The sequence below is a fragment of the Pelodiscus sinensis genome, chromosome 15 (genome assembly GCF_052426305.1).
Source record: "Pelodiscus sinensis isolate ZL-2025 chromosome 15, ASM5242630v1, whole genome shotgun sequence".
Taxonomy (NCBI): Eukaryota; Metazoa; Chordata; order Testudines; family Trionychidae; genus Pelodiscus; species Pelodiscus sinensis.
Window position 1 is genome coordinate 43,432,681 of NC_143066.1, and position 19,235 is coordinate 43,451,915.

At 44.9% G+C, this 19,235-nt stretch overlaps 1 protein-coding gene across 6 annotated transcripts in view; it reads left to right on the top strand.

Annotated features, from left to right (window-relative positions):
* The window catches only part of GNPTG (N-acetylglucosamine-1-phosphate transferase subunit gamma), a 56,009-nt gene that overhangs the window by 353 nt on the left and 36,421 nt on the right, over positions 1-19,235 (top strand). For 3 of the 6 annotated variants that reach the window (XM_075899992.2, XM_075899995.2, XM_089769359.1), the window contains exons 2-6: positions 1,301-1,355; positions 7,460-7,527; positions 8,090-8,144; positions 8,237-8,320; positions 17,493-17,586. In XM_075899992.2, the coding sequence (XP_075756107.2) occupies positions 1,301-1,355; positions 7,460-7,527; positions 8,090-8,144; positions 8,237-8,320; positions 17,493-17,586 (356 nt within the window). Of the gene's footprint in view, positions 1-1,300; positions 1,356-2,275; positions 2,726-3,149; positions 3,482-7,459; positions 7,528-8,089; positions 8,145-8,236; positions 8,321-17,492; positions 17,587-19,235 lie in introns of those variants that run through there. The other 3 variants (XM_089769360.1, XM_089769362.1, XM_089769363.1) reach the window with 3 other exon arrangements.

Sequence of the window (19,235 nt, forward strand, 5' to 3'; positions counted from 1 at the left end):
TCCGCCGGGCTATGCCCCCCCCAGGAGAGACCCTCTACCCTCGCGCCCGCCCTCTGCTGTGCCCCCCCAGTAGAGAGTCTCTACCCCCGCGCATGCCCTCTGCCCGCGTCCCTGCCGGCCCCCCCCCAGTAGAGACCCTCTACCTCCACGCCTGCCCTGTGACGGGCTGTGCACCCCCAGTAGAGACTCTCTCCCCCCGTGCCCGCCTTCTGCCGGGCAGCTCCCACTCCAGTAGAGACCCTCTACCCCCCCACCCATGTTCTGCCTGGCTGCTTCCCCCCAGTAGAGACCCCGCCCCCCCCCCACCCGCTGCCTGGCTATGCCTCCATTAGAGACCCTGTACCCCCCCACCTGCCCTCTGCCTGGCTGTCCCCTCCCCAGTAGAGACCCTTCCCTCCCACCCGTCTGGCTGTGCTCCCAATAGAGACCCCCGCCCGCCTACTGATTGGCTGTGCCCCCCCCCAGTAGAGATCCCTCCACCCACCCACCATCTGGCTGTGCCCCCCCCAGTAAAAGCCCCCACCCACCTGCTACCTAGCTGTGCCCCCAGTAAAGACCCCCTGCTGCCTGGCTGTGCCTCCCAGTGGAGACCCCTTCTCCACACCTGTCTGCTCCCTGACTGCGCTCCCTAATAGAGACCCTTTCCCCTTACCTGACCACTGTCTGGCTGCACCCCCTAGTGGAGACCCCTCACTCACACCTGCCTGGCTATTACCCCCAGAAGAGACCCCTTCCCCCACCTGCCCGCTGCCTGGCTGTGCCCCCAGTAAAGACCCCCACCTGCCCAGTGCCTGGCTGTGCCCCCCAGTGGAGACTCCTTCCCCACACCTGCCAGCTGCCTGGCTCTGCCCCCCCCCCCCGAAACCCCCGCCTGCCCTCTGCCTGGCTGTGCCCCCAAGTAGAGACTCCTCCCCCACACCTGCCTGCTGCCTGGCTCTGCTTCCCCCAGAAACCCCCGCCTGCCCGCTGCCTAGCTGTGCCCCCAAGTAGAGACTCCTCCCCCACCTGCCTGCTGCCTGGCTGTGCCCCCCACCCCCCAGAAGAGACCCCTTCCCCACACTTGCCTATTGGCTATGCCCTTTAGTAAAGTTGCTTCCCCCACACCCACCCACTGGTTGTGCTCCAAGTTATGCCCCCTCCCCACACAACTGCCTACTGACTATGCCCCCAGTTCAGCTCCTTTCCCCAAACCCAGCTGCTAACTATACCCACAGTGAAGCTCCTCCCTCACACCTACTCGCTGACTGCTACTGCACTGAGTTTCCTCTCCTACCTACGGACCATGCCTTTTTTCTTATAGGTATCTTTACGATAGCTGGTAAGATGAAAATCGTGGAGGAGCCGAACACCTTTGGGTGCGTGGCCCTGCTACTTCCCTATGCTAAACTTCTCTTGTTGCTGACAGCAGTTTACTATCTCTTTGTGTATTCCGGACACATTTGCTTATATTATAGACATGCAGTTGAGCTGTGATAATCATCTTCTATCAACTTCTTTGGCATGTACCCTGTGCAAGCTTTTGTCTTCTCTGCAAAGAATATGGCTTTTTACATAAAGTGAGCTCTTTCAGTGTAAAATACTAGTGGAAATGAGGGATAGGTACTTTTTGCCTTGATGTGGCAAGTTGAGGAAACTGCTCTGTTGTGGCATTAATGTTGATGTCAAGATAAAAACTACAAGCTAGTCAAAATAAAAACTACAGTGCCTTGCCTCCACCAGGATTTTATACTGAAATAATTATCTTGATGTAAAATCACACTTTTTTTTTTTGCGGTGAGCTATAACCACAGCCTGGCTTTCTCTAATTAAGTGGGAGCTACACAATCTGCCTGCAAGGCACAAGTTCAGACATACATGCCCTCTACAGTGATGGCAGCTGGCTTTAAGAACTAAAGTCATATCTAACCAGTACCAAATTTGAATCCAGAACCCTGAGCACTGGTTAGATTGGAAAATAACTCATAGAATTCTAGGAATGAGGATGGAGCTATTAGCTGTGAGATGGACCCTGTGTCAATGGATAATGAAATAAATTGCATCCATTCTTTGAGATGTCTAAAGTTTTCCTAAAGGACAGGATGCAGTAGGTCAGCTTCTCTCAAAGAAGTGGCTGTTTGGCCCTTAGTAAGAGAAAGAGATATGAAGGTTTAACCAATTAACCGGTAAACCTCACCCTTAATGGCAGGGGGCTGTTCTAGCCAAGAGAGGTGTCTGCTGTGGAAAAGGGCTGTTCTAACCTCTTTTTAAGGAAACGGGTGGCTATCGCTCAAGACGCTTTCCTTCTTGAAGCACCCCAGAGCTACTGGATCGTATCAGTGTTTGATGAATCAGTGCAACGTTTCTTCAGCCCTTTGTGTATGATCAAGACATCCTGCAATGCAGAGCCAAGATAAAGGAATTCCATCAGTTGTACCAGAAGATGAAGGAGGCAACCAGTCTGGTGCTGCACTGAACACATGCCATTTTTATAAAGAACTGGGCACGCTTCTCGGTGGGGACACCATGCCCGTACCCAAGGAACCTGTGGATTCTTTCCATGGCACAGAGTCAGAAACAGGACTTCACCTGGAAGCAGAAGTTCTTGATGAAGAGATGGAAGTGGTCAAGGAGGAGGGGGTTCATTGTGGGCCAACCTGTGCACCAGGCAGCGAGGAATTTGTTGTTCTCATGCCCTAGGAGTCTTAGCACCTATACGTGAAGCATGAAGCAAGGGAAGAGTTGCAGGGTAAGTTGCTCTATTGCACGCAGGGGTTGGGGTGGGTGGATAGTGGCCATGTGGGGCAGTAACTTGCTCTACTGCAGCTGGGAGGGTGGGGGCAGTGGCATGGGGTGGTAAGTTGCTATGTTTTGTAGTGGGGTCGAGGTGGGGCGGGCATCAGCAGGAATTTGCTTTTGCAGCTGGAGGGAGAGGGGGAGAGTGGCACCAGTGGCACAGGGTGAATGAAGAGTTTATTTCTGTGAGCTGGCTAAGCTCTGCCTGGGTATACATTATGTCCAAACAGAGCATTGATGTACACAGAGATATCAATAGAATCTTGCTGGGTAAGAAAAAAGTGGCCAGTGTGTTCAGAGATGTGCATGTTAGTGCAATATTACAATCTTTATCAGGAACAGTGCAGTCACTCTATTGTTAATGGTTATTTTTTCAGACCAGTCCTTAAGAAGTCAGGTATGCTCCCCCCCAGACTCTTTTTCAACTAAGAAAAAAAACCTCAGAAGACGAGAGAAGATCTAGTCAAGGAGGTTTTGCAGCATTCAACGCTTCAAACACAGAAAAGGGAGTAAAGGAGGGTCAGGGAGATGAAAGTCAGAACAGAAGCCACTGAGTGCATGCTAAAGCTCATGGAGGACCAAAATGAGATCCTGAAGTGTCTTCTCAGTATGAAGAGTGAACAGAGCCAAAGGCCTCCATGTCAGCACATGCAGAATTCTTTTCACAGCAACTCTTCCTCTATGCTCACATGCTCATTTTCACTGTCAGGTATTGGTTTTTTTCCTAGCACACTCCACTCCTCATCACAGGAGTTGTGTCTTCGACAGCTGGTCCATTAACATAATTGTGTAGTTTTCCAATAACTCTTTACCATCGAATATCCACTCTGTATATGACCATGATTGAAAGGCATCAATAAAAACAAATGAGGCAGGTTTCTATGATTTGGTTTTGTGTGACACAACCCAGACCAATTGCTCTGGTAACTGGAGAGGCCTATATACCTTAGTTTCATAGGAATGCCTCGTTCAGGATGAGCCTTGGGATGAGGCACAGAAGCTTTGCAGCAAAGTATGATTTATTGCCCTGCACACTTGCAAAAGAGCTGCCCTGACAGAAGACTTCCCCACTCCGAGCTGATTTGCTGAACGGTAGCAATTGGAAGTGGCCAGCTTCTACAAAGCAATGGCAACCCGCTTCTCTACCACGCTCATTTGGGTGCCCTTGGCACCACAGTTCAGGGGCCAGGTCATCACGCTGGTACAGGAAGGTTGTTTTAAGCATCCTAAAGTTCTGTAGCCACTGGTCTTCATCCCACACCTGCATGACAATGCTATCCCACCACTCGGTGCTGGTTTCCCTAGTCCAAAAGTGATGCTGTACTCTGCACAGCTGCTCTGTAACAGCCAAATGCCATGCCAAGTTGCTGTTGTCCCTGTCACTCACACTGTTGTCCACATCTGAGTCTTCTTCCTGTGACACTAAGTGCACAATTAGCTCTGCTACAATGGCCAGTGCATGGGAGGGAAGTCTGAGATCCATGTTTCTCACAGCAGATGCTAGAGTGCTCAGCAAGAACTGACTTTCATATCATTTGAATGAAAGCCAGAAGCCCCAGGAGGGCTGGGAAGCAAAAAGGTGGCTGATGGGACCTTTTTCACATTCCCAAAATTCCTAGTGCTGTGTTATGCATTTCCACAGTGCCTAGTGACTGAAGGTCGCCATGCACTGTGGGATGCTTACCCAAATTGCTTTGCTCTTTCTGACAACAGGGGAACTAACAATGTGGCTATGATCTGTCTACAGAGGGTGGCAGTGTAAACATGACTTGGTGACTTTCTTTTTTGCCACTTATGAATATTGACAGTATTTTTGTTACCAGCTTTTTCCAGTGTAGACATAGCCTTACACAAGTTAGATGTCTTTTGGTCACCAGGATTCCTTAGAATACTCAAGGAACTGACTGAGGAAATATCTGAGCTATTATCTTTGAAAAGTCATGGAAGATGTAAGAGATTCCTGAAGACTGGAAAGGGGCAATTACAATGTCCAGCTATAAAAAGTGAAACAAGGACAACCCAGGATACTACAGACCTGTAAACCTAACTTCTGTGCTAGGAAAGATAATTTAGCAAATAAGGAATGCATTTGCAAATATTTGGAAGTTAATAAGGTGATAAAGTAATAGCATGGATTTATCAAAAACAAATCCTGTTAAACCAACTTGATAGCTTTCTTTGATGGAATTAGAAGTCTTGTGGGTAAGGGGGAAGATGTAGACGCAGTGTACCTAGATTTTAGTCATGCATTTCTTTCGGTCTCGCATGAAAAGCAAACGTCATTCTGAAATGTATCAACAAGAGAGTTGAAAGCAAGACACGAGAAATAATTCTGCTCTATTTTGTGCTAGTTAGACCTCAACTGGAATACTGTCTCTAGTTTTGGGTACCACAGTTCAGGAAAGATGTGGAAAAATTGGAAATAATCCAGAGAAGAGCAACAAAAATCATTAAAGCTATAGAAAACATGACCTATGAGGGAAGATTGAAAGAAATGGGTTTGTTTAGTCTGGAAAAGAGAAGATTGGTAACTTTAAAATATTTAAAAGGAGGAGCGACAAAAATTATTCTTTGTAACCTTTGAGAGTAGGACAAGAAGCAATGGAATTAAATTGCAGCACAGGAGGTTTAGGTTGGACGTTAGAAAAAATGTCCTAACTTTTAGTGTGGTTAAACACTGGAATAAATGCCTAGGGAAGTCGTGGAATCTCCATCATTGGAGATTTTTAAGAGCAGGTTAGACAAACATTTATCCAGGATGGTCTAGATGGTGCTTGGTCCTGCCATGAGTGCCAGTATCTGCACTAAATAACCTGCCTCTCAAGGTACCTTTCAGTCCTATGATTCTGTGATCTTTGCAGCTTGGAAAATTTTGACAATCAACCTATTTGGTGCAGGGGACAATAGAAAATGTTGTCTTCGGTTCTTAAGAGGTCCTCAGTCTGCCCATCTCAGCTGGCAGTCGGCTCTCCTTTATGCTTCCCCCACCAGTCCTGGTCATCCCACAGATAATCTTCAAGAAGAAGATTTGGGGGAAACTCATTCTCATTGCCTTTGTATGGCCAAGGCAGTGCTGGTTCTCTCACCTTCTTGCACTATCAAATCAGCCTCTTCTTCGCTCCATCCCGAACTACTTACGTGGAATTGTTGTCACACTCTACATTCTGCTGTCACCTTCCTATATCTCATGGCATGGCTAACTGAGGATGAGTGGTTTTCAGTGGCTGTTCAATGGGGTCTATTCAACATTAGGAAGTCTTCTATCAGAATGGCATACTTAGCAAACTGGAAGTGATTTCAGTGTGGTCATTGGCCAGCAGACTTCAGCCAGTGCCAGCTTCTGTCCTAGAGTACTGGCTGCATGTTCAGATGTCAGACCTTGTTCTTAGCTCATTGAGAGTGTATCTGGCTGTGATGTCAGTTTTTCATCTCCCCATTCAGAAAATATCAGTCTTATCTAATGCCATGAAGCAAGATTCTTGAAAGGGTGGCTGCTTCTCCATCATCTAGTCCGAGAACCGGTTTTTCTGTGGAACCTTAACATGGTCTTGTGGGTTTTGATGGGACCTTTGTTTGAGCCCCTGGCATCTTGTCCCTTTCTGCTTTTGTGTCAGAAGACAGTATTCCCGGTAATGATAATGTCTGCAAGAAGAGCCTGAGATTTCCAGGTTCTGATGTAAGGGAGATGGATTTGGAACAGAGCAGACTGCTGAGTCACTTCACTTCCCGTGGCTCCTGCTGTTACCATGAGTGGAGGGGCCTGACACCTGCTACTATCCTATGTTAGGCCCCACAGGCAATCCTCCCTGCTGCCCTGGGCTAGGGATGTTAAATTTTGATTAATCAACTAATCGAGTAGTCAATGGCATTTCCATTGACAACTCGATTAGTTGATAAGGGAAGCACTCTATCCTGCTGTGCCCCCTCCCTTTGAAATGTACAGGAGCTGCTTTCGGCTCCTGTACGTTTCAAAGGGAGAGATGCAGCGGGTTTCCGTGGCTCTTGTACATTTCAAAGGGAGTGCCAGTGGGGTCCAAAGCAGTCCCTGCTGGCGCAGGTTCCCCTCTGTGCCTCTTCCTTTGAAATGTACAAGAGTTGCAGATAGTTCTTGTATATCAAAAGGAGAGGAGCGGCACTCGGGACCAGTGCGAGCAGGACTGTGTCAGTCCCCACTTGCGCTGTTTCCCTGCTACTCTCTGCCTCCCCTTTTCCATGCGGAGATGGTGCTACGGGGAACCAGTTTTTCAGCTGGCTTCCTCCAAGTACTGGCTCCTGCTCCCCCCATTGTCGCCTCTCTCTGACAGAGGCAGCAAGTGATGGTGTGTGTGGGGGGGGGAAGACTAGTTGAGTTCCTACTCAACTAACCAATAAGCATTTGTTTATCGGGTAGTCAACTAGTTGTTTACATTCCTACCCTGGGCCCTGTGGCTAGCATTACTATGGGTGACTTGTCCCATGCATAGGACAGTTGAGGCACCCTCCCTAGAGCATGGGGCGCCATCCCAAACCATCTTATGGATGGGATAGCTCTGGTGGTAGGGCATGGACAGTTTAGGCTTCAGTCCTCCCCTTCTTGAGTCATAATAATTTTTGTCAGATAGGGTTGGCTGTGCAATGAAATGTGAAAAGCGTTGTTCTAATTTAAGCTCATTGCAAATGGATTCTTTTTTTTTTCTTTTTTTAAAAGATTGAACAATCCATTCCTACCTCAGCCAAACAGGCTCCTTCCAAAGATGCCACCTTCCCCACCATCAGGTTTGTGCAAATATCAGTTATTATGTTTGTAGTTATTTACCATTTTTATGCTATCATCTCTAAAGGAGAGAGAGAGTATAATCTTTGATTGCAGTTGTCTAATAGTAAGAAAATCTTTGGCAGAAGCACTTGCCACAATATAATATGTACACGTTCTTTAACCCAGTCGTGAAAATGCCTCTCAGCCTTGTGGAAGAATAATGTATTTTCTGAATTTCACAGATCCCAGGAAATGCTACCAGTTAATACTTATGACTTTTATAGTATATAACGTAGTAAAAATTGTTTGCCTGTGTGAGTCTATGACTCGGTTCTCAGTCTCTAAAATTGGGACAACAGTGTTTCTGACTTCACAGGGTGATTGAAGGAAAAATATATTAAAGATTGAGGCACAAAGATTCTATGATATCGAGGTACCTTAGTTGTCTTGGGTGCTGATTGCCATATACTCTGTAGAAAATTAAATCTGCAACATGTACACGTACAATTCTGTGCTCATGATAACTCTCTTTAAATGTAACCAACTCATTAGCCTTTTCAAATTATTTCATTTTATTTTCAGGTCCTGCACATCTCTTTAGTCTTGCTGGAAAGTGTTTCAGTTTTGTGGAATCTACGTGAGTTCCTGGTTTAGATGCCTGACTATATTTTTAAGATTGGAGGTGATATAGGCCTTTATTTTTAAATCTGAAACATTTTGTTTCTTTAGGTATAAATATGAGTTCTGTCCTTTCCATAATGTCACTCAGCACGAGCAAACGTTTCGGTGGAATGCCTACAGTGGGATTTTAGGGTGAGAAATCCAGACTTTTCTTTTTTACTTTAGTTTGAGTTACTTTCTTTGTAGAGCTTTCAAAATCTGCACTTTTAAAATCAGGTATAGTTACATTACCTTAGAAATTAACTACCCTTGACATTAGATTCAAACTCTATTCCCTAAACTGCTTTCAGTTACATCAATGCCACTATCCTCCAGCAGTTGATGAGGCTGTAAGTTTGTACCTGAGGGCACAATTTAGGTGAATATTACTGCAAAATATATCTTGTTATACCTCTTCTGATAGCCAAATCATGGACTTTTAGTAAATGAGGCTCTTTACTATGTATTTTAATAATTAATGAGTCCTTGTTTGACTGACATTTTATTCTTTAGACTTAATTTAAGAATACATAAAATAAATCAATCTGACATTTTTCAACAGTAGGCCTCATCTAGCTGCTGCTGTTCTTGTTACTTTACAGTTAATGATGAAAGTACAATTTTAGTGGCTATTGCTTTAAACTTAAAAATGCCATGATGGTTGAGGTGGCTGCCGTGGGGACCCCCTAAAGCACAGGGCTTAGGGTGGCTGCCCTGAACCATCTTGTGGATGGTATCTCTCTGTCATGAAAATCCAGAATTTGGAAATCCTAGTTGGTCTTAATATATGTCGAGTAAAATGTGAGAGAAGATTCTACAGGTAAACATTCTTTCTAATAACCCTCTTATTTCTGGATCATGTGCAGCATTACATCAACTGCTTGAGATTGTCAAGAATGGGAATTATCCCACATATGGGATCATAACTCTTAAAACACTAAATAAAAAGTCTAAAGGCAGGACTAATATAACTACAAAATGGAGGCATTATAGTTGTTTATTGCATATTCTAATAAAACAAAAATTGTTTTCCATATCTTTCCTTTCCACTAAAATACAGTGTTCCTCATCTCACAGCCCCTTGAATACTTGGGAAGGCTAATAAGACTTTTAATATATCCTAAAGGTTAAAAAATTTGGTCTGAGTTGGACCAGCAGGGCAATACATTTCAATCTTTGAAGATGCTGTACTTCTAGACTTTTCATTTAAACCACCTGTTCTTATATTGAATGGCTTAGCTAATTGTAGGTCTAGTAGCATTACACAAAAGGGCTTGCAGGTTGATGTAGCCAGGTCCAAAACCATTAAGGGCTTTATAGTTCAAAATTAAACCCTACATTTAATCCAGAAACAGACTAGAAATGATTGTCAACTATTTCTACAAGAAGCACAAAATGAGCATTCAGCCACTATTTACATTAGCCAAAGTTTGCTTGCAGGAAAGAGCTGGTCTTCCTTACAAGTAGCAGAAGGGTAGCCATGTTAGTCTGAATCTGACTTCTCATCGCTCTTGCATGTAGGAGTCAGAAAGTCAGTCTGAAAGGAGGAGGTTACACCCAGAAATACAGTGGCCCTTAGAACCAGTCAGTGGCAGAAATTAGTTTGTAGTCACTCTTGTAGGCATTATTGAGAATCCTACAAGCTAGCTGAACTGCAGTGGATTCTAGACAGCAGTAGGGAGCCTATGCAGGAGATATAAGTCTTTAAGCTGCGAAGCCCCAGAACCACTGTATGATTAGATTTGTCTGGAAACTGGGAGAGTAACAGAACTGTTAGAATCATAGAACTGGAAGGGACTTCAAGAGGTCATCAAGTCCAGTCCACTGCATTCATGGCAGGACCAAGAACCATCTAGACCAGAGGTTGGCAACTTATGGCTCATGAGCCAAATGTGGCTCACTAGAGAGCCAGATATGGCTCTTTTGAAGCTCAGCCTCCCCTTGCTCCCTCATAGCAGGAGTCTGCGCTGGTGCTCTAGCCTTGCAGCCCCCTGTGAGATTAGAGCACCAGTGCTGGATTCCTGCGGAGGAGAGGAGGAAAAATCCTGAGCCTCTCTGCAAAATCTGGCTTGTGGGGTAGCAGAGCCAGAAATAGCTATGCATGCTACTGCTCCCCTTCCCCTTCTGGGGGAACAGCAGTGCACAGACGTGCTTGAATGCAAGCAGCAGGGAAAGCCTTCAGTGCCTGGGAGCAGCACGTGGTGTGAAAACAAGTCCTTCCCCCCCCCCCCCCCCCCCGGCCATTTATGCCCAGACCCTGCAAACCCGGCACCTCTCCCCCTCCCCCCGCCAAGACCCTGAGCCCCCAGCCTGCCTCTGCTCCCTCTCTTCTGGTCAGACACCTACCCCTTCCTGCTCTTCACCTTCCCCCTAGCCATATACTCTATTCCCAGCCTGCTTCTTACCTTCTGCTCAGATCCTGCACCCCCATCCCTAGCCCACTTACTGGCAGCCCTGTCCTTCACACTTAATCCCTCATTTCTGGCTCCACTCCAGTGTTTGGGGAGGGGGGGCCCCACAAAATCCACTAACCGTGGAACCCCAAAAGAGTAAATCTGGCCTGAGGCCTTGAACCTCAGTCCTCCCTGCTCCTCTCTCCACCATGGGTCTGGAGCACCCCTCAATTGGGGGCCACATCAGTGAGGATTTGGGGAGGGGTTGTAGTAGTGGAAGGGTTTTTTGTTTCCTTCTCACTTGCATGGTCCCCAACAGATATTTCTGTGGGTCAGTGGCCCCCAACTCCAAAAAGGTTCCCACCCCCACCATAAATAAAGACAGTGTTGAAACTTTTGTATTGAACGTAATATTTTACTTTATTTAAAAATGAAGCCTGGCCAGCAAGCCCCCAGTTAGGGCCCAGCCCCCATCTGGCCACAGTGTCATAACACTTCTGCACCCACACACCGCCACACTCCAACCTTGAGCCCATCATACACCTGAATCCCTGCCTGAGCCCCTCATACTCCCCCACATCCCCAGATTCCTGCACCCCACAGACCCAGTCCCCTGCCGTAACACTCCTGCACCCCCACACACCCCAGCCCTGTGCTCTGAGCCCATCATACACCCAAATCCCCTGCCCTGAGCCCCTCTCACACCCAGACCCAGAGTCCTGTATTCCCAGTCCCCTGCTATAACACTCCTACACCCCTACATCCCCAGTCCACTGCCATAACATTGACAGAAGACAGCCCAAATCTGTGCATGAAGCTGGATTTGACCAATTATGATGTAAACGTCAAAGCAATGTGCGTAAGCATGCAGCAACAGAAATCCCATTAAATAGTCTGTGAGTACAATGTTTTATTTATGCTATTAATCATTATTTCATATATCAATAATATTAAGTTTTATATTTTCAGACATGCAAATGGGCATTCTTATACGACTCTTTGTTGACCAGTTCTGAATTTTGATGTAGTTTGGCTCTTTGGTTTGAAAAGTTTGCAACCCCTGATCTAGACCATTCTGACATGTGTTTGTCTGATCTGCTCTTAAAAATCTCTAATGATGGAGATTCCACAACCTCCCAAGGGAATTTATTCCAGTGTTTAACCACACTAACAGTTAAAAAGTTTTTCCTAATATCCAACCTAAACCTCCCTTTCTGCAGTTTAAATCCCATTGCTTGTTGCCCTATTCTCAGAGGTTAAGAATAATAATTGTTGTCCCTTCACATTGTAACAACCTTGTAGGTACTTGAAAGTTATCAGTCTTCTCTTTTCCAGACTAAACAAACCCAATTCTTTTAATCTTCCTTCATAGCTCATGTTTTCTAGATCTGTAATCATTTTTGTTGTTCTTCTCTGGACTATTTCCAGTTTTTCCACATAATGGGAAATGACTGCCTACGAAGAAGTATTGTGGAAAGGGATGTAGGGATTATAGTGGACCACCAGCTAAATATGAGTGTAATAGTGTTGCAGTAAAGCGACCATCTGGAATGTGCTAGCAAGAGTGTTAGAAGTAAGATATGAGATGTAATTGTTCCTCTGCACTGATTAGGCCTCAGATGGAGTATTGTGTTCAATTCTGGATGTTACATTTCAGGAAGTGGTGGACAAATTGGAAACAGTCCAGAGAAAAGCAATAAAAGCTTATGATGCTATATATTTTTTTTTGTTAGACTCTAAGGTGCCACAGGACTACTTGTTGACTTCATAAAGGATTTTTTTGGATTGAGAAACAAAAATAATGATTTTATATATTTGATAATGAAAGCTGAGTATTTTTAAGTGTGGGATTATTCTTTCTACTCAAATTACATAATTTGAAAAATTTAGTGTCTATAGGTCCTCTAAGTTGTTCTGTAAATGCCTTCAAACTCCAGGATATAGAGAATCTATTTCTTGGAGATAGCAGTGCATTCTGAATTTGGTGCTGCATCCTAAAATGCAAGAGCTTGCATTATCATTATCATTATCATTATATATATATAGTAACCCAATGTCTGTGACTCTGTAGTGCTGAAAAGCTGGCTGTTCCCTCTGGGCAGCGCTGTTGCCTCCTGCCGTGGCGCTCGGCTGACTTCTGCTCCACTCTGCTGGGCCGCCGCGGGGGAGCGAGTGGCGCAAGCAGCCGTTTGGGCGCCGCGGTCCCCATGCAGCACCCCTGTGCTGCATGGGGAGCGTGGGGCCCAAACGGCCACTTATGCCGCTTGCTCCCCCACGGAGGCCTGGCTGAGCGGTGCAGAAGTCAGCCGAGCGCCATGGCGTGAGGCGAAGGGGGGTGGGGCAGTGACATGTGGCGTGAGAGGCCCCCTTTGCCTCCTGTAGTGGCGCTCGGCTGACTTCTGCGTTGCTCAGCCAGGCTGCCGCGCGGTAGCAACTGGCACAAGCGACTGTTTGGGCTCCACAGTCCCCCGAGTGAGAGGCAGGAGGGGGAGGAGACGAGAAAGAGAGAGACGGAGAAAGAGGCAGGAGGTGGAGGAGAGCTGAGAGGGGGGGGGGGGAAGGCAGAAGGAGGAGGAGAGAGAGAGAAAGAGACATGGAGCAAGAGACTGGAGGCTCAGGAGAGAAGATCAACGTGGAGGAGAGACCTGAAAATCTTGTCTTATGACGGGCTAATTGGCTAGTATAACAATAGTATTGTAGTTTTCTGCATTTATGATCTTCAGAAGTTTGATAGGCACCCTATAGATTATATATTTTTGAAGATATACAGACGCCCCCACCCCCAGAGCTATGTAAAGCCAAAGTGATTGAAAATTGAAGTCGTGTTCATTTATTAGCCCCACAATTTTTGTATGGTTTTATTTCCATGCCTTTTTCAGTAAATTAAGCAAAAGGAGTGAATGGGGCAGACTGAGGTTTATGGACTATCGTCTTTTACTGTACATTCTTAAAGAGCTGAACAAATGTTATTTGTCAGGGTACTTCTGTGAAGCAGTATTATCCCGATTGTATAGGTGGGAAACAGAAGAATAGAGGTGAAGTAACTTTTCTAATGACCTTACAGTGGCTGTTGTAAAGGCAGGCCTACTTGTCTTCTCTCCCAAGATGAGGAGAGAGTCCTTAATCTCATCATGGTTTCATGCAGATGCACGTGGCATGATTGCAATAAAAGTGTTGTAATGCTGATGTATGGGGCATTAGGAGACCTGCCAACATGCCAACACCGGTAAACAACTTATTCCTCATGTGGTGTGATGCAATGCAGTGTGGGATAGCAACAGGAAGATTTCCAAGTCAGTGTGAAACACAGATACATCCTCATAAACCTTTTTCTGTGCTAATTCATTCTGGAATGAACATAATCCACTTTCAAAGTGAATTACCCAATTTGCAATAATTGGTTATTTAATAAGAGATAATTGTGTTGTATCTACCCTGGGCATTTTAATTCAAAAACAAAAGTTAGTGTGAAAAATTTTGTGCAGACAATCCCTCTGAGTCAGGATTCTGTTCTTGGCCCCTACTCTTAGTTGATTGTGAGACCACCATGGCACTCTTATGAATATCATGAGTTTTATGGTCTAACAGGAAATATTTCTTTTTAAATGGGAATAGGTCACTTTCCAGAAATATATCAATAAATTCTTCTCATCACTGACAAGTTCTGAAGAACAAGCATTTTTTTTGTATTTTTGTTTTACCCATCTGCTGATTGAATGGGCTTACTTTGCATTCTGAGCAATTGAGGAGATTGAAATTTGGTAACACCTCTTTCAAACAAACTAGTGATGACAAAATTAAACCCTTCCTCATAGAATCATAGGACTGGAAGGGACCTCGAGAGGTCATCGAGTCCAGCCCCCCGCCCTCAAGGCAGGACCAAGCTCCGTCTACACCATCCCTGACAGATGTCTATCTAACCTGTTCTTAAATATCTCCAGAGAGGGAGATTCCACCACCTCCCTTGGCAATTTATTCCAATATTTGACCACCCTGACAGTTAGGAATTTTTTCCTAATGTCCAATCTAAACCTCCCCTGCTGCACTTTAAGCCCATTACTCCTTGTCCTGTCCTCAGAAACCAAGAGGAACAAATTTTCTCCTTCCTCCTTGTGACACCCTTTTAGATATTTGAAAACCGCTATCATGTCCCCCCTTAATCTTCTTTTTTCCAAACTAAACAAGCCCAGTTCATGAAGCCTGGCTTCATAGGTCATGTTCTCTAGACCTTTAATCATTCTTGTCGCTCTTCTCTGTACCCTTTCCAATTTCTCCACATCTTTCTTGAAATGTGGCGCCCAGAACTGGACACAGTACTCCAGCTGAGGCCTAACTAGTGCAGAGTAGAGCGGCAGAATGACTTCACGAGTTTTGCTTACAACACACCTGTTGATACAACCTAGAATCATATTTGCTTTTTTTGCAACAGCATCACACTGTTGACTCATATTCAACTTGTGGTCCACTATGACCCCTAGATCCCTTTCCGCCATGCTCCTTCCTAGACAGTCGCTTCCCATCTTGTATGTATGGAACTGATTGTTCCTTCCTAAGTGGAGCACTTTGCATTTTTCTTTATTAAACCTCATCCTGTTTACCTCTGACCATTTCTCTAACTTGCTACGGTCATTTTGAATTATGTCCCTATCCTCCAAAGAAGTTGCAACCCCATCCAGTTTGGTATCATCTGCAAACTTAATAAGCGTACTCTCTATCCCAATATCTTCATCATTGATGAAGATATTGAACAGTACGGGTCCCAAAACAGACCCTTGCGGAACTCCACTTGTTATCCCTTTCCAGCAGGATTTAGCACCGTTAACAACAACTCTCTGACTACGGTTATCCAGCCAATTATGCACCCACCTTATCGTGGCCCTATCTAAGTTATATTTGCCTACTTTATCAATAAGAATATCACGCGAGACCGTATCAAATGCCTTACTAAAGTCTAGGTATATGACATCCACCGCTTCTCCCTTATCCAAAAGGCTCGTTATCCTATCAAAGAAAGCTATCAGATTAGTTTGGCATGACTTGTTCTTCACAAACCCATGCTGGCTATTCCCTATCACTTGATTACCTTCCAAGTGTTTGCATATGATTTCCTTAATTACCTGCTCCATTATCTTCCCTGGGACAGACGTTAAACTGACCGGTCTGTAGTTTCCTGGGTTGTTCTTATTCCCCTTTTTATAGATGGGCACAATATTTGCCCTTTTCCAGTCTTCTGGAATCTCCCCTGTCTGCCATGATTTTTCAAAGATCATAGCTAAAGGCTCAGATACCTCCTCTATGAGCTCCTTGAGTATCCTGGGATGCATTTCATCAGGACCTGGTGACTTGCTGACATCTAACTTTCCTAAGTGATTTTTAACTTGTTCTTTGTGTATCCTATCTTCTAAACTTACCCTCTCTCTGCTTGTATTCACTACGTTAGGCACACCTCCAGACTTCTCGGTGAAGACCGAAACAAAGAAGTCATTGAGCATCTCCGCCATTTCCAAGTTTCCTGTTACTGCTTCTCCCTCCTCACTAACCAGTGGGCCTACCCTGTCCTTGGTCTTCCTCTTGCTTTTAATGTATTTATAAAAGGTCTTCTTGTTTCCCTTTATGCCTGTAGCTAGTTTGATCTCATTTTGTGCCTTTGCCTTTCTAATCTTGCCCCTGCATTCCCGTGTTGCTTGCCTATATTCATCCTTTGTTATTTGTTCTAGTTTCCATTTTTTATAGGACTCCTTTTTTATTTTGAGATCATGCAAGATCTCCTTGTTAAGCCAAGCTGGTCTTTTGCCATATTTTCTATCTTTCCTACACAGCAGAATTGTTTGCTTTGGGGCCCTTAACAACGTCCCTTTGAAATACTTCCAACTCTCCTCAGTTGTTTTTCCCTTCAGTCTTGCTTCCCACGGGACCTTACCTACAAGTTCTCTGAGCTTATCAAAATCTGCCTTCCTGAAATCCATTACCTCAATTGTGCTGGTCTCCCTTCTACCTTTCCTTAAGATCATGAACTCTATTATTTCGTGATCACTGTCCCCTATACTGTCTTCCACTTTCAAGTTCTCAACTAGTTCCTCCCTATTTGATAAAACCAAATCCAGAACAGCTTTTCCTCTCGTAGCTTTTTCAACCTTCTGAAACAGAAAGTTGTCTCCAATGCAGTCCAGAAACTTATTGGATAGCCTGTGTGTTAGTTTCCCAACATATGTCTGGATAGTTGAAGTCCCCCATCACCACCAAATCTTGGGCTTTGGATAGTTTTGTTAATTGTTTAAAAAAGGCCTCATCCACCTCTTCCACAAGGCTAGGTGGCCTGTAGTAGACTCCTAGCATGATATCACCCTCATTTTTTACCCCTTTTAGCTTAACCCAGAGACTCTCTACACAGCTATCTCCTACGTTCATCTCCACTTCAGTCCAAGTATGTACATTTTTAATATACAAGGCAACCCCTCCTCCCTTTTTTTCCCTGTCTGTCCTTCCTGAGCAAGCCGTACTCTTCCATACCAACATTCCAATCATGCGTCCCATCCCACCAGGTTTCTGTAATACCAATGATATCATAGTTGTATTTATTTGTTAGCAATTCTAGTTCATTACAGGCATGTCTCAATAAAACTGAAGAGTTTTATTTGGTTAAGGAAGTGTGGAATTGTTTTGAGATATGTCAGAAGAACCATAGTGCTCTGAAACTACTGAGATGAAGACTCTCTAAACAATTAAAGAACTCCACTGTGGTTTTGAGGCAATTGACCTGTGATGGGGCAGATCTGGGCAATAAGAAAAGAAGATATTAAAGGACCTTCAAAAAATTGAAATGGAGAAAGTGAAGTTTAGTACAGTGTTAGAGTATTTCTGTTTTTCTTACAAGGTTTTTAATTTTTCTCCCAAAACTAAAACAAGATTTTTGTGTTGTTCTCTTTTTCCAGTATCTGGCATGAATGGGAAATTTATAACAACACATTTGTTGGCATGTGGATGAGAGAAGGGGATTCATGTGAAACCAAGAACAGAGAGACAAAGGTACAGTAATTAATCATTCTGATGCAGTTCACATAGCTGGCATGTTTGTACCAATTGAATCTCTTACAACCATTAATATATGATAGGGCTTGAAAACTTGGATGGAGCTTTTCAAATTGAGATATCTTCCTGCCTGAAGGTATGACGGACTGGGTCGAGTCTGGGCACAGCTGAGGGCATCCGCTCAGGGCGAATTGCTCAAATTCGGGGCTCCTTACAGCCCCCAGACTAGTGACCTTCCCAAACAGGCCACAAACCAGTCCCACAGAGCGCTTCAGCCTGCCTGAAGCCTCATGAGCAAAACCCCTCCGACATCCCAGCAATATCCGTGCCCCAGATGGCCCGGGCCTCATACACCGGTGGGAGGGTCTTAGAACTCAATCCCACCTACTCCGAACAAGTTCTGTCTGGTTCCAAGAAACCAGCCACAGATCCCTGGTCAATTTACCCTCTGGATCCTACCCACAAATCACGCTGAGCCAATCCTTTAGCATCTAACATCTAAAGGTTTATTACCACAATAAAGAAAAGCATGAGAGTAAGATTGTTAAAGGATAGTACATTACATGCATCGAATCTCCCAGCTCTCGATGCAGTCTCTAGCAGAGATGTTACAGCTGCTGGCTTGAAAGTTCTTGTTGCGCATCTTAGGATTAGGATGGGTCCACAGTTCTTTCCGGCTCTTCGATCCCTGCATTGCTGCCTCTGGGATAAATTGCTGAGGTGAGTACCAAGATGGAGTCAGCCACATGGCATCTTTATACATCCTTCCTGCTCTCTTCTTGGCTGCAGCAGGTCACCTGGCCAGCGGCCTATCACTGTGTTCCCTGCTGTTAGCCCTTATGTGTCGGTCACCATTCCCGAGGTGTGTCCTTGGCCCCTTGAGTGCTATTGTCCCACAGGGCCTTGCTAATTAGCATGTCCATAGGCCAGGCTCTGCCCAATGCTCAACCACATTCAGAGAGACTTCCAGTCTCCATACAGGTTACAGATTCCTAACTACACGCATAGACATTATACAGATATATGAAGAGCAGATACAGAATCAGAAGAAAGTAAGCTTTTGTTTGTCCCCTCACATGGCCCCCTTTATACCACTTTTGGGGCAAACACCTCCCCCCCCCCATGGGTGCAGCAGTGACCCGGCTGCTCCCCCCTCAATCTAATAACGTGACAGAAGGGTTCATTGTTTAGGACGTGATGTAGAAGAATGCAAGATGAATTATGGAATAACAGTTAGGAACAGAGGGTAAAACCAGGATAAAAGGCTGATGATGATGTTTTCACACACACCAGTTAAAGATTTTAACTCTTTCTTTTTGTTCATGCAAAATAGGATGTTGTGTTATTGCCTTTACCATTAGTGACAAATATTCTGTAACTTCTGCAATGTGTCACTGCTACATAAGAGGAAGAGAAACAGGAATTACTTGTAGGACTGGAGTTGCCAGCAATACTAGATGACACATATATAGGTGTAAAGGGAGAGAGAACTAGATAGTTAAAAAGTATTTTGAAAGGGTCAGTCCTAGGACTATAATCCTATTCAACTTATCCATAAATGATCTGGAGAAAGGGATAAACAGTGAGGTTGCAAAGTTTGGAGACTATACTAAACTGCTCAAGATGGTTGAGACCAAAGCAGACTG